The sequence below is a fragment of the Rhincodon typus genome, chromosome 19 (genome assembly GCF_021869965.1).
Source record: "Rhincodon typus isolate 14 chromosome 19, sRhiTyp1.1, whole genome shotgun sequence".
Lineage (NCBI taxonomy): Eukaryota > Metazoa > Chordata > Chondrichthyes > Orectolobiformes > Rhincodontidae > Rhincodon > Rhincodon typus.
Genome location: NC_063350.1, coordinates 55,867,595 through 55,882,220, shown reverse-complemented (window position 1 = coordinate 55,882,220; position 14,626 = coordinate 55,867,595). Strand labels below are relative to the sequence as shown.

Genomic DNA, 14,626 nt, shown 5'->3' with positions numbered 1-14,626 from the left:
GTGGCACAGAGGTAAGGATACTGAACAAGTACTTAAATGGATTCCAACAAGGTGTAATGCAGAACTGAACCTATTGAATTTACAAGTCTAGGTGTGAACAGGAATATAACAACCATGAACAGATTTAATAAGTGCCCTCATCTTATTGGGGAATACAATTGATCCATCTGACATGCAAGTACAAGTAGTCAATATTTTAAAACAATTAAAGTGAAAATTGAATTTTTGAGTTAAGACTCTAGATTCTTTTTCTCTCTGTTGCTGAGAAATAGCTGAAGCTTTCCTTGTTACTCTCAAATTAAATATGAATGTACAAATAATCTTTAAGAGTTACAAGATGGCAGGTCAGAAGGTCCAAGTGCTGCGATACATGAGAAGCCATGGACAGGTCATGTGACCCAGACAAACATGTCTGCAGGAAATATCACCAGCTGCACAAACTCAAGCTCCGAGTTTTGGAACTTGAGCAGCAGTTGCAGTCTCGTGTATCCAAGGAAGTGAAGACAACTCTATGCACTTCCGGTCACAGCAATGTAGGAAGGGTGTGATTGAACTGGAGAGGGTGCAGAGGAGATTCACCAGGATGTTGCCTGGGATGGAGCATTTCAGCAATGAGGAACTAGATAAGCTTGGGTTGTTTTCTTGGGAACAGAGAAGGCTGGGGGTGTGGGGGACCGGAGGGATGTAAAGGTTATGAGGGGCACAAGCATGGACAGATTGACAGTAAGCAGCTGCTCCTTTTAGTCAAAAAAGGGTCAATAACAAGGAGCATAAATTTTAAGGTCAAAGGCAGGGGGGTTTAGAGGGGATTTGAGGAAAAACCCTTTTTTCACCCACAGGGTGTTGGTGGGCCTGAAAGGGTAGCTGAGGCAGGAAACCTCAACTTTCAACAAAGTGCTTAGATCGACACGAAGTGTCATAACATTCAAGGCTCTGAGCCTAGTGTGGGAAAGTGGGACTCTTATAGATAGTACAGGTGGTATAGACTCGATGGGCTTCTTCTGCGCTGTATGAATCCATGGTTCTAAGGAAAAGGAATGGAATTGCACTGATAGAGTGTAATATCAGTACAGTATTAAATGAGGGTTTCCGATTGGAAGGGCAAAACTTTCTTGTCGCCACATTCACAAACATCCCCGAGGGGCAACTTCTTCCAGGAGAGAGTGGCGTGTATGTGGAATGGGCTGCCAGAGAAAGTGGTTGAGGCGGGTACAACAGCATTTACAAACATTTGGCTAAGTACATGGATGGAACGGGTTTAAGAGGGATATGGGCCAAATGCAGGCAATTCAACTAGCAGAGCAGGCATCATGGTCAGCATGGTGCAGGGCTGGATGAACACAGCAGGCCAAGCAGCATCATAGGAGCATGAACCAGTTTGGGCTGAAGGGCCTGTTTCCATGCTGTATTACTCTATGACTATGACTCTATCCACTCTTTCCACTACCAACACTCAGACGGTAGTGTGTACCATGAACAAGATACACTGCAGAAATTCACCAAAGATCACTCCAACCTCATGACCCGTTCCATCGAGGACAAGGGCAACAGATACATGGGAACACAGTCCCTCGCAAGTTCCCCTGAGCAACTCACCATCCTGACTTGGAAATATATTGCAGTCCCTTCTGTGACAGTGGGTCAAAATCCTGGAAGTCCACCTCTCTAAGGCACATAAACTGCAGCATTTCAAGGAAGCAGCTCACCAGCACATTCTCAAGGGCAACAAATGTTGGTCAGGCCAGTAACAGCTCCCACGTCCCACTTCCTCACCCTCCTCCTTCAACTCTACTTTTAGTTAATCCTACTAACACCTTGTCTGGTTCATTGCTCGAGTGTACACTGCTGTGAGGCCCCTAAGGCTATCCATTGGAGTTACAGACAAAAAGACAAGTTGTCTTACCACTTTTGCACTTTTGATGCTGTTCAAATAGCTACGTAACTTCACAGTCTCAGCAAACAGGGCCTTACACACAGCTTGATATTCAGTTACTGCCATAGAAGGATTCTGGAGCTGGTTTTCACACCTCTGAAAGAAGAGCACAGCAAGATTTACTTTCAGCAGTATCGTTCATTTTTATAAACCTCAAATTGTCATTACACTCAACTAAGCAACTTTACCACTAAAATCAGTTGCTTTTTCTCTCCCCTTAACCTCCACCAGCAATCACCCTGTGTAAACAAACATTACCAAGTAAAGCCTGGTGTGGCAATGCAAACCATCAAAATTGAGGGGCAGGGAAGAGGCTAAATCAGAATGGAATGGGAGGGGAAGATAAAGCACAGTGTCCCCCCCACCCCCACGGTGCCCACCTCTATAAAGGCATCAGCAGCAACATTTAAATTCACCAATTCAACATCTCACAGCCAAGTACAGGATCTTAAAAAGGTGCTTCATGATTAATCTCTGGAATAGTTTAAGATCCTGGGCAGGTTAGAGCGAATTGGTGACACTGATTAGTCCAGTTTACATTTCAGATACAGGTGAGTATCCATGCCAACTTCCAGCCGAATGTGATATGTCAAGTCTCACTGCAGAGTACCACAAGATACCCAGGGCCCATAACAGCTAAGCCTGGCAGCTTTAGGGCACAGCCTGACCTGCAACGTCCATGCCTAGGGAAGCTGGCATTAATGAAGAGTCTTGTACAAAAGTGGATCATAGGTTTCTTAACCAGTGGGTTAAAGGCACAAGCCTGCTCTGCTCTAACTGTTGGCTTTGATTTTTGCCTAGGAACAGGGATGAGCATCATTCCAAACCTGCTTCACCAGTTAGATCATAGCTAACTTGAATCTTAACCATTTACCTGTACGGGTATTAAGGCCTCAATACCATTGCCTAACAAAGTCAAACTTAGTTTGAGATGAGCATTTTAAAAACAATCAGCCATCCAACCATAGTTAATCTAGTCTCCCACAAAGTTACAAGTTGGGCACAGTTACCATGATCTCAATTCTTCAGCAGAACAGTGGCTCAGTGGTTAGCACTACTGCCTCAGCACCAGGGACCTGGGTTTCATTTCACTGTATGGAGTGGGCACATTCTCCCTGTGTATATGGTTTTCCTCGAGGTATTCCCATTTCCTCCCTTAGTCCAAAGATATGCAGGTTAGAGTGGATTGGCCATGCTAAATTACCCATATAGTGTCCAGGCTGGGTGAGTTAGCCATGGGAAATGTAGGGTTACAGGGATTGGGTAGAGGGAAATGGGTCTGGATGGGATGCTCTGAGGGGCAGTGTGGACTTGATGGGCTGAATGGCCTGCTTCCACATTGTAGGGATTCTACGTTTTAGGTCAATCTCCTAGATCTTTGCAACAGAGGGAAACATTCAGTTGTGAACCCCACCCCACCTCCGCCCACCACCAGTGTCAAATACAAGATGGACGAGAAATAAGGAACTGAACAACGCCACAAATCCACAAATCATTTCAAAAGCAAAAATATATAGATGGCAGCTGGTGGAAAATCTGAAGGCGAAACAGAAAATGCTCCAATACTCAGCAAATCAGGCAGTATTTGTGAAAGAACAGATAACATTTCAACTCCATGATCCCTCATTAGGACGGGTGGATCTTTATAAATAAGATGGGTTTTTAGGCAAGTGAATTGTGGAGGTATATGAAAAATGTGGAATGAGTCTAGGATATGGTGCAACACAGGAAGGATTAAATGACAAACAAGATGGTAACGCAGGGTCAAAGCGGGTGTCAATGGCACAAGTGGAAGCTGAGACTTGAACACATGGACAGCCCAAAAATCATGAAGCAGGGATTCTTTACTCCATTGCCATCAGGCAATTACAAGCAGGAAGAGAATTAACAGTAACAAGGCGTGGAGCTGCATGAACACAGCAGGCCAGGCAGCATCAGAGCAGCTGGAAGGCTGACGTTTCAGGTCTGGACCCTTCTTCAGAAATGGGGGAGGGGAATGGGGATCTGAAATAAATAGAGTTGGGGGTGGTGATAGAAGGTCGATAGTGGAGCAGATAGGTGGGAGAGAAGACGGACAGGTCAAAGAGGCAGGGATGACGGCCCCACTATCCAGCTTCTATCATCGCCTCCCCCCTCTATTTCAGAGCCCCCTGCCCCTCCCCCATTTCTGAAGGAGGGTCCTGGCCCGAAACGTCAGCTTTCCTGCTCCTCTGATGTTGCCTGGCCTGCTGTGTTCCTCCAGCTCCACACAGAGAGTGTTATCTCAGACTCCAGTATCGGCAGTTCTTACTTTCTCTCAGAGAATTAAGGGTAAATAGGAATAGAGAACATGTGGAACAAAGCCTGAGAAATACATTGGACTGAGGAGTTCTTTGTCTATCTATTCCCCTTCCCATCAATCCTCCTTCCACCAAAGGCACTTTCATCCAGTTAGAGACCATTCAACTTCTCCAGCTACCCTCCCTCACTCTCACCACCCACGCTGGAGGTCCTGTTACACTCCATTTGAAAATCTCCGTCCCAGCAATGACACATGGCACACAGTGACAATGTGCCAAGTGGTGGAGTGATGATCAGGGTCAGTTGTTGCACGATAGCTAGAATGTTCAAATCCACACGAACAGCTGTATTCTCCTCTGACATCACCAATCTGGACAAATGGGAAGTGGTGTGAGATCCAGCATTTGCTGGAGAACCTTTCAGCCTCTTATCTGTCTTAGTACCTTCCAAGGGATCCAGACTTTTGGTAGAGAACCCACAGGACTCCAGGAGTTGTACGACATTTGTTGCTTCAGATTCTGCTTCTTGGCAGGTCCTCCCTGCACTATTATCCAATAGGTCACCCTGCTGCTTCTCAGTCTTCATTCAAGATGTTTTCACTACTTTCTGATGAAGGCTCTAGGCCCGAAACACCAGCCTTTCTGCTCCTATGATGCTGCTTGGCCTGCTGTGTTCATCCAGCTCTGCACCTTGTTGTCTCTGTTATTAGAAGGTGAGCCTTCTTGTCAGCTTGCGATCTGTCATGTATTTCTCTGACTTTGGGACTCCACCTTGAATGCCTGGCTGAGGCTTAGGTGATGTTTGTCTATCCACTCACTGACCTGGCCATCTCCAGAAGAATTTAGGGGTGGGTGGGAATCCTGGAGAGTTGGTCAATGGGAAGGATTAGGTCTGATCCAGAGAAAAAAAAGAGAGTCTGGAGAAGAGCTGTGGCGGAATGTGGGGCACTATCTCCAGAACGTACTCAGGCCACTTTGTTCATTCTCAGGGAGGCAAGGTGCAGAGATTGGCTGAATCCTTCACACTGCCCATTACCCTTTGGATGATGATAGTGCTGCAGCTCTTGGAAATGCTATAAACCCTGCACATGTAGGATCCTGCTCTCAAAGTTGCTCCTCCAATCACCAAATTTGACATGGAACACCAAAATGGACAAACCAATCACACGCTAATGCTCTGGCTATAAAGTGAGACCTTTTGGTCTTGAGAACATGGTGAATACATCTGTGATTATGAGAAATGTGCTCTATCCCATTGCTACCCGAGTCAAGGATTGTAAAACCCATTGCAAGCACCTATAGAGCTCTCTTGGTGACCAGGGATCCCACAGTGGATTGAAGTCACATCCCTGTTTTGGCCAAAGTCTACTTCTCAACCACGAGAGTCATCATGAATATTAATATCGGTCCTGGGTCAGGAACACTATTCATTGGCTGGGGCCTTTGCTTGGTGCCCTGATTGATAACGAACTGTTACCAACACTTGACCCTTAAGGCTATCAGGATGGACAAATTGCTTCACCTTTCTCTCCTTGTCAGGAACCAGCCAGAGGCCTCTACCTTCTTCCCAGGTCATCTTCCAGCATCTCAATAGTTTCCAAACCAGGTTGGACTCCATCAGCTAGGGTTGGCTATGTGGATGGCAAGCCTTCCAGTAATGGTGCTGAGGTCAATCAGCTGATATTGTCTGGTCCTTTGCCTGGGAGATAGAGGGCAAAGGTGAAACCACACTTGGCATGACCCATCTGGACCTGGTTTGGATCTCACTCAGAAGGCCATTGGTGACTCTCAGCTGGATCTTAGTCAGAATGTCATCAGGAAACAGGGACAGAAGGCAGTCTTTGACTTACGGTGCGGACATGGTGCAGTCAGAGCCCTCTAGAGTTGGGCAGAGGGAGTTTCCTGTTGGTGGTCAGTCTTCCAGCTGAAAGGGTGTCAATATGTGCATGACCTTTACCTGAACCTGTAACAGATCTGGAATTGAAACAGGAGGAAATAACCCTCCCCAAAGTCAGCAAGTCAACTTTCATCCTGGAGTAGTTCTCAATATTCCTCATGTTTGGCTGGAGATTCTGGAATACATATACAATATTCACTCTTGCGTCTATGAGCCAGTGACAGGGCTGCTCGGAGGCCAAGGAGCCTGGGCATCAGGTCTCAGTTTGAAAGGGAGATAGAAATCTGAGGAACAAGGACAGCTGATGGGCCAAGCTTCTGCCTGAGGTGCTGGGATCCATCTCTCTGGGTTGGTCCATGAAGTATCATAGCTCACTCCTTTCCCAATGGCTCCTGCAGCTTTCTCAGATTTCCTCAGCAAATTGTGGAGGGGGGGGGGGGGGGGGGGGGGGGGGCAGCCAACTGTGCACAGCCTTGGAGAAACCTTCTTGTACCCATTCAGATGGCTTCTAAATGTTATAATTGTACTCACCTCCACCACTTCCTCTGGCAGCTCATTCCATACACGCACCACCCTGTGAAAAAGTTTCTCCTTCGGTCCCTTTTAAATCTTTCCCCTCTCACCTCAAACCTACATCATCTAGTTTTGGACTCTCTACCCTGGGAAAAAGGCTGGTTTATTCACCCTACGCATGCCTCATGATTTTATAAATCTCCCAGGTTACTCAGTCTCCGACACTCCAGGGGCAAAAAAGCCCCAGCATCTCCCTGTAGCTCAGACCCTCCAGATGCAGCAACATCCTGTCAATCTTTACTGCACCCTCTCTGGTTCAACAACATCCTTCCTATAGAAGGAAGGGTGACTAAAATTGTATGCAATATTCTAAAAGTGGCCTCAATGTCCTGTACAGCCATAACATGACATCCTAACTCCTACACTCAATGTTCCGGGCAATGAAGGCAAGTGTACCAAACGCCTTCCTTACCACCTGGTCTATCCCTGATGCAACTTTCAAAAGATCTATGCCCCTGCATCCCTTGGTCTCTGTTCAGCAACACTCCCCAGGGCCTACCATTAAGTGTATAAGTCCTGCCCTGGTTTGCCTTTCCAAAATGCAACACCTCATTTATCTAAATTAAACTTCTCCTGCCAATCCTCTGCCCATTGGCCCATCGGATCACGTTCCCACTCCGCTACCACCGATTTTCCCCATCAGGAGTAATACTTTCCTTAGTAACAAATGCCCCAGGTCCTGTAATTCTGACTGGAAAGGTTGGCAATTCTCATTTGACTTTCAAGTTGAAATGCTGAGAGAAGGCTATCATTTTATTTTCTGTATTGTGGATTATAGGCTAAAAAAAAAATGGAAGAGGGAATGTTTTAAAAACAAAGGGCCGTGGAAGGAATTGTGCAGTTTCTCCACAAGCTTCTGAAACTCTGCTTGAACAAAGCAACAGTGTAAACACCAATAAAGGGAGGAAGAGGGGAGGTATGTCACCTTGGAAGGGATACATGCACACAGTGGGATTTAAATTGTGACCTGTTGTGGATGCCAGGGGTAATCACCCTGACAACAGCTTGGGTTTCTGGGCAGCTGGACAGCTTGTGGGTATGGATGCATGATCCAGAAGCCTTTGGACTGCTGGAGGGGAGGCTTGTGTCACCCTCTCACTGCAGTAAAAATACCCAGATCAAACTAGTTATTTTCTCACTAGTAGATTGCCTTTAACCAGTAATTAAGAGATGTTATAGCCAGTGCAGCAGTCACCCTATGTCTACTGTAACTAAGTGAAAGAGCCTGGAGGAAGCAAGTTAAAGAACAGAAAGTTTTGGAAAGCCAGCAGGAACAACTCAAACCCAGTGGAGTGGTGCTAGTGAACTGAGTTTCCCAGGTTTTTAATCATTCCATTCATACAACCAATATTATTTGATCTGTGGGGCCTGTCTGAGAGAGTACTGGGTCTATAAGGGGGTTAAGTATTTTCACAAGTTGAACAGATCATACCTGCCTGCGTGTGACTAGAATTTACGGATTTGTAGGAATCAGTAGTTCTAGTTAGGTACTGGAACTGGTCAGGTGTCTTCAGTTAACTTGATACCAGCAGACAGGGAAATCAGACTGTGTACATTTTATACACAGTGTAGATTTGTGGTGACTCCAGAAGTAACAGAGCTTGAGAAACAGTACACTTTCCCAGCTGGATCCTAATACTGTGGTTAGCCAGCTAAGAGGGGAGTCCACTATTACAAAAGGTCTCCTCAAAATGTAGAGCTGAAGGGAAGCACGCTGTGCAGATACATTGGGCAGAGATGTGAGGGAAATGAAGTTCACCAAAAGCTCCACCCACTCGCATGAAGGTCAGAAGTCACGTGATACCAGATTATAGTCCAACAGGTTTATTTGAAGTCACATGCTTTTCATCGCGCTGCTCCTTCATCAGGTGAAGTCACATGACAAGGGAGCAGCTCTCCAAAAGCACGAGACTTCAAATAAACCTGTTGGACTATAACCTGGTGTCGTGTCACTTCTGACTGTCCACCCCAGTACCTCCACATTATGGCTATATTTGCAAGAAGGTTGCAGAGGCCAAAGATCACTCGTGTATTTGTGAAGTCCTTGTTCAGAATACGAACTTTTCAGTGTCTTGTTCGAAGATAGGGAGCAGATTAAGACTGTAGGCCAAATCAAGACACTAGAAATACATTGCACCTTTGAGAACCTGTAATGCTTCAATCACTGATGACCAACAGACACATGGGCTGAAGGATCTCTTTCTGGGCTGTAAAATTCTGACTCAATCCTAGACAGAGAGTAAGCATCATGAGTCTTTGTACCAAGTGCCCAGTAATAGACTGAAGCTTTTCCATCTTCCTTTCTCACAGGGATCTATGGGAGAGACATACAGATGTGTTGACTCTGATGACACCTCTCTCCAAAACCTTCTGCAGGTAATTCTTGGATTTCCTCCCATTGAAGGTCTGGAATCCTGTATGGAATCCTTACTGGACCATCATTTGTCATCACAATCTGACAGTTTACTAGGTCACAATGCCCAATATCACCTTTACTGAAAGTCGTCCCATAATTGGGGAGAGAGTAAAAACAAGCTTCTTCCTCAGTCTCTCCTTCAACTCGCCAACATCCACTTTTGAAATGAGGTTCAGGACATCTCTCCCAATTGCCCATGACTGTGCCAGGTTTGAGGGCACCAGTGAGTGTACTTGGCTGAAGGTAAACATCCCTGTTGCTGACATTGATGATCTCCATATGTTCACCCCCCCCAACCCCACTTTTCTCCCACAATGCCAAGGGCAGCTCCCAGAATTCCAAACAGAAGCTCTGCTCCACAAAACACTGACATTGGCCTGTTCAAGGTGGCTGAAATGAGCCCTTCCAGAACGGTGATGGTGCACAGTACACAAAGAACAGCCCTATCCCCTGCTACACAAATAATAGTAGGGTCCCATAAAGGCTGATGGGCCTTCAGCATGTGAAGCAAAAGCAAAGCCTGCTGCGCCCTCTCACTGTCCATGCTTTGCAACCACATTCATCTCATCACGCTAATGACAACAACATCATTCCCAAAATGTCCTTTGTTCTCCCAAAATATCGATTAGATACAAACTCCCAGATAACCCAGGCTGTGAAAAGTGTGACCGAGGGCAGAAAGGGAGAGCACAACGTGGCCATGATGGTGGGGGATGTCTGATCCCAGTGAAACAGAGATCCACATCAGGGAAGAGACATCTACCAGCTCACATCCCTCAGCCAAATACTCACCAGAATGACTGGTGTATAACAATGGACTCCTCCACCCCTTTCTCAACTCCGCACAATGCTTCACACCTCACTGTGCGGTAGGTCCCTACCGCTCTATATAAGCCCCTTCCTGAAGCATCCTCTGCCTAGCCCATAAAGGGGAGAGCCAACCTGTTTCACTGCTGGTGAGAAGGGAAGTCTCTGTGCCTGGTGGCAGTGGTAGCTATGATCGCTGAGGGCAGTCTTGTTTAATATGTCCAGCCCTGGCACCATTCCAGCAGCTCTTTACAGCATCCCTTGGGAATAATTGACCATGAGGATGACCCATGGAGGTGGCCAGTGAGAAATGAGCCTGATCTTGCTGTGCAGCAGCAATCTGTTCCTGAGGCCTACATCCCTGTTTCTGCTGACAGTCACTTCCCCAGTGGTGGCCTGGCTCCTGCTCTGAGGTGGTGTCCATGATCTGGATGATGTGATCCTTGGGTCAAAGGCAGACAATTAACGGGTGTCTCAGAAGCCTCAACTCCATCTGGACATTCTCATCCTTTGGGATCCTGGTTGATCAGGACAAGGGATCAAAGTGGAAAATGCATTTGAACAACTTCCACCTCCAGGGTCATGGAAACCAGATCCTTCCCTTTAGCTTGAACCTCAGCTGTCATGTTGTCAGGCTACTGCTGTCCCCTTAAAAACCCTCATCAGGTAATCATTGACTATTTGCATCTCATCCTAATATTTCCTGATGACCTTTCCCAGACAGATGTTCTATCACAAATGCTACATGGAGGAGGTCCAAGGATGAACAGCTGGTTATAGCATCCTGAATTCTCAGATCATCACCAGGTGTTTCCCCCAAATATGTTTAGCTTCCTATCAACAAGTAGAACATCCAGGAATACTGTTATATTCCTCTGCAGCACCAAGGGAATGAACATGGGGAGCCTCTGTTCTGCCTGGGTTGGGTCTATAGATCCAATTCCTTCTACCAATACTGGAGCCTCCAATGATCTTTGAGGAGTTCAGTCTCCCTCACAGACATGGTGAGTTCCAACTCCCCCACCAACTGCACCATCTCAGTCAGGACCTTTCCATCCAGCACAGCCTGATGCCTATGTTGCAGAATCCTACCAACTACCCCAAATATGTATTGAGCACATGGACAGCCCAAAGATCATGAAGCAGCAATTTTTTACTACACTGCTACCAGCTCATTACAAACAGGGACAGAAATGAAGATTAAACAAAGTAGTATTTGCTGTGTTTACATGTAATAGAGCCTGTGGTTTACATTGAGATGATGAATCCTTTGTTTATCTGCTCCCCTTTCTCATCAGTCCTGCTCCCAAAGATGTCTTTTATTTTTAGGATGAATTCATTTGCCTGCTCCCTCACCATCACCACCTACTTCTGGGAGGTCCTCTTACACAAGTAAGCAAACAAAGGGTCAGAAGTGGCGTGCCAAGCAGGATGATGAGTAGATGCCAGCTGAAAGCAAAAGGAAGCCAAGGGGAAGAAAAATCAAGGCAAAGAAAAAATGGAAACAGGGACTATGATCCAAAATTGATAAACTCAGCTGAGTTCAGAAGGCTGTAAAGCGTCCAGTAGAAAGCCAAGGTTTGTCCCATGATATATCAATGGAATACTGCAGAAGGTTGAGGACACAGGCTTCAGAAAGTTTATCAGGTGGAATATTAAATCTTACTATTCTAACCTCCTCTAAAATGCATCTTTAAGATCTTTACTTATACTGTCACTAATTATTTTGGCCTTGCATCAGGAATCATATTGTCACTCACTGTCCTGCTGTCTACATTTTCTCTCTCTCGCACCTGTTACATTTCTAACTTCTTCCAAGTTCTGTTGTGAAGTCAAAGACCTGAAGTGTTAGCTGTTTCTCACTCATTAGTAGCAAATGCAGCCCCTATCTTCCTGATCTTGGCACTACACATGGAACAAAGAAATTGGCATTTACCAGAAATGGACACCATCCTTTATAACAGGTTAAATCAGACAAAAATCAATATGCATTGCTGTTGTTAGATTAATTCCAGATGTTTGGAAGTTTTTCCTTCCTCCAAACGGAAAGCTTGATCCAGGTGTTTCAATGAAGGCAATAATTCCAAACAGATCCGCTACAACACTGTTCACACAGTAAGTTACCGTGAGTATTTCGCTGATAGTGCCCGGAGGCTGATTGTCTGTTCTCAGCACCATTTGCTGTATCAATTCTTCCAAAGGCAGGCTGAGAACACGTTCCTCATCCTCACTCAGACTCCAGTCCAAGGCCTTGTATATCAGCGCTCCGAGAGAATTGACAACCTGAAGCAAAGCACAAGCTTAGTTTTATCATTATGCAATCAGATAGAAATGATATTAATGTTGTTGATTCATAGCTGGTTAAAAGCAGAGGAACATTTAACATAAAGTTCCATGTTTATGGACAGTTATGTCAAGATTTCTGTAAGACTGGCCTGTCAGTGTGCATTAAAACTGCCTGTTTGATTTTATAATGGGAGACAGGCTATTAGGCAGTACCAGTCAAGAACAGTGATTTGGTGACCAATGGTAATCACTTTCTTCCCTCAAATACATAAGGCTTTGAAAGAGCAATTCCATTCTCTACTAGGTCAGATGTTCACCTTTTTTGTTCCCACAAGAACAGCTATAAGTCTCTCAACCTTTCCCCATGGCAGAGGTCCCTCATCGCTGGTTAATACCTCTGTCTCCTCTATATGCTTACTAAACCTTTTACCTCTTCCCTGAAGTCCAGCATTGGCCAGCAGTGCTCTTGGGCCTAGCCAGTCATTTATCAGGGTTTAACATGATCCATCTTGACCTTTATCTATAGTGGAGATAAACCTAGTGTTCACTGGACCCTCTAAACTTGTACCCCGTTAAGATTCACAGGTTGGTATAAACTATTCACCAACAGCTGATCAATAGTAAGATTGTCCACGAGCTATTCATGGGTCTAGTTACAAAAGCAAATGCTGCAGAAAACCAATTAGCAATGAAGGCCTTCTTGCAAGGTACTTAAGTTTGCGCGTACAAAGTAAATAGGGACAAGCAGATATCAAGGCTCACCATCACGGGTCAGTTTAATTTGATTGCTTCAGTTTATACCTGGACCTCTGATGTTAGTTATACTCAAGGTGAGATGCGAATTGTTGATTGGGTGGAACCTATTCCATTCCCAGCTGGAGTTGAACTAGATGCAGTTTAAACCTGCCTCCATTCAACGTATGTTGAACATAGGCACATTTTAGTAGAGAATTGTGGAGTCTGTTGCAATCATATCAAAAATAATTTACAAATCAGAGAATACAGAAATATCACATACCTCAGTAACCAGTGCGGGGGAAAAGAATCTGAAGTCAAATATCGTTTGATGAAATAACAGAAGGTTAATCAAGAAATTAGCATGTGTTGGACTTACAGAAAGCATTCAACAAAACACCACAGAAGCAGCTCCTTAAGAAGCTGGAAACACGGAATTGTGGGAGGAACTGCATTCATTCACAACTTCTGACTATAAGGATGAATGCATAAGATGGATCATGTTAAACCCTGATAAATGACTGGCTAAGCCCAAGAGCGCTGGTGAACAATGCTAGACTTTACTTCAGGGAAGATGTAAAGGTTTAGTAAGGACATGAGGAGAGTTACTGAGGTATTAACCAGGGATGAGGGATCTCTGTCATGGGGAAAGGTTGGAAGTTACAGCTGTTCTCATGGGAACAGAAAAGGTGAACATCTGACCAAGAGGTAATCAACATGAGAGACTTTGACACAGCTCACAGGATAAGAACACTGTGGCAAGTATCTCACCTCACTACATACAGCTTGTCCATCAACTACAAGGCACAAATCAGGAGTGAGATGGAATACCCCCCACTTGGGTGCAGCTCGATACCATCCAGGACAAATCAGCACCATATCCAGGTGAGTGGGAGATTAATCCATCATACTTTTGACATTTACATGTTCCATCACCAACACAGTGGAAGAGATGTGCAACGTCTACAAGATGCACTGCAGCAATTGCTGAGGCTCCTTTGAAAGTAACCTTCCAATCCTGCCAACTCTGATCTAGAAGGACAAGGGCAATAGATACATGAGACAACATCACCTGCAAATTCCCCTCCAAGCCCCCCACACACCATGCTCACTTGGAAATATATCACTAACGATGGGTCAAAACCTTCTCCCCAACAGCATTGTGGTTCTAACTACACCATAAAGGATCCAATAGTCCAAGCTGACCACTCACCACCACCTTAACTAGGACAATCAGGGATGAACAATGATGACTACATCCTGTGATAAAGAACAAAAATAAAAGACTGTTGCCTCTAGCAAGTCAAGAGTAGTCATCGATAAACACCGATTGGTAAAACATTTAATGGGAAGATGGGCAAACTGTTTATTTGGTTGTCAGGATTTGGAATGATCTGCCTGAAGAACTGATAGAAGCTGAATTTCTTTTAAAACAAGTAATTGGACAAGTACTTCAGGGTGAGGAACTTGGATGGTTGCACACAAGTAGAGATGTAGTCTAAGTAGGACTACTCTTCATGAGCCAGCTCAGGCTTGATGGGCTGACTAGCCACCTCCTGCACTGTAAGAATCTATATTTAGATGATATAGATATAGGGCGACATATTGCAGGTGAAATTCACTTCAAAAGTGGAAACCCAGCATAAAAGTTGACAAGAGATAGTAGGAACTATCAATGCTGGAGAATCTGAGATAACAAG

General features: G+C 45.1%; 2 protein-coding genes across 2 annotated transcripts in view; both read right to left on the bottom strand.

Annotated features, from left to right (window-relative positions):
* prelid3b (PRELI domain containing 3) overlaps positions 1–14,626 on the bottom strand; it is a 180,795-nt gene that overhangs the window by 45,170 nt on the left and 120,999 nt on the right. The window lies entirely within an intron of this gene.
* The window catches only part of LOC125485525 (protein spire homolog 1-like), a 58,634-nt gene that overhangs the window by 28,037 nt on the left and 15,971 nt on the right, over positions 1–14,626 (bottom strand). Inside the window, exons 3-4 of the mRNA XM_048608637.1 lie at positions 12,030–12,188; positions 1,904–2,029 (exon numbers count right to left, since the gene is read on the bottom strand). Coding sequence (XP_048464594.1) covers positions 1,904–2,029; positions 12,030–12,188 — 285 coding nt within the window. The remainder of the gene's footprint in view (positions 1–1,903; positions 2,030–12,029; positions 12,189–14,626) is intronic.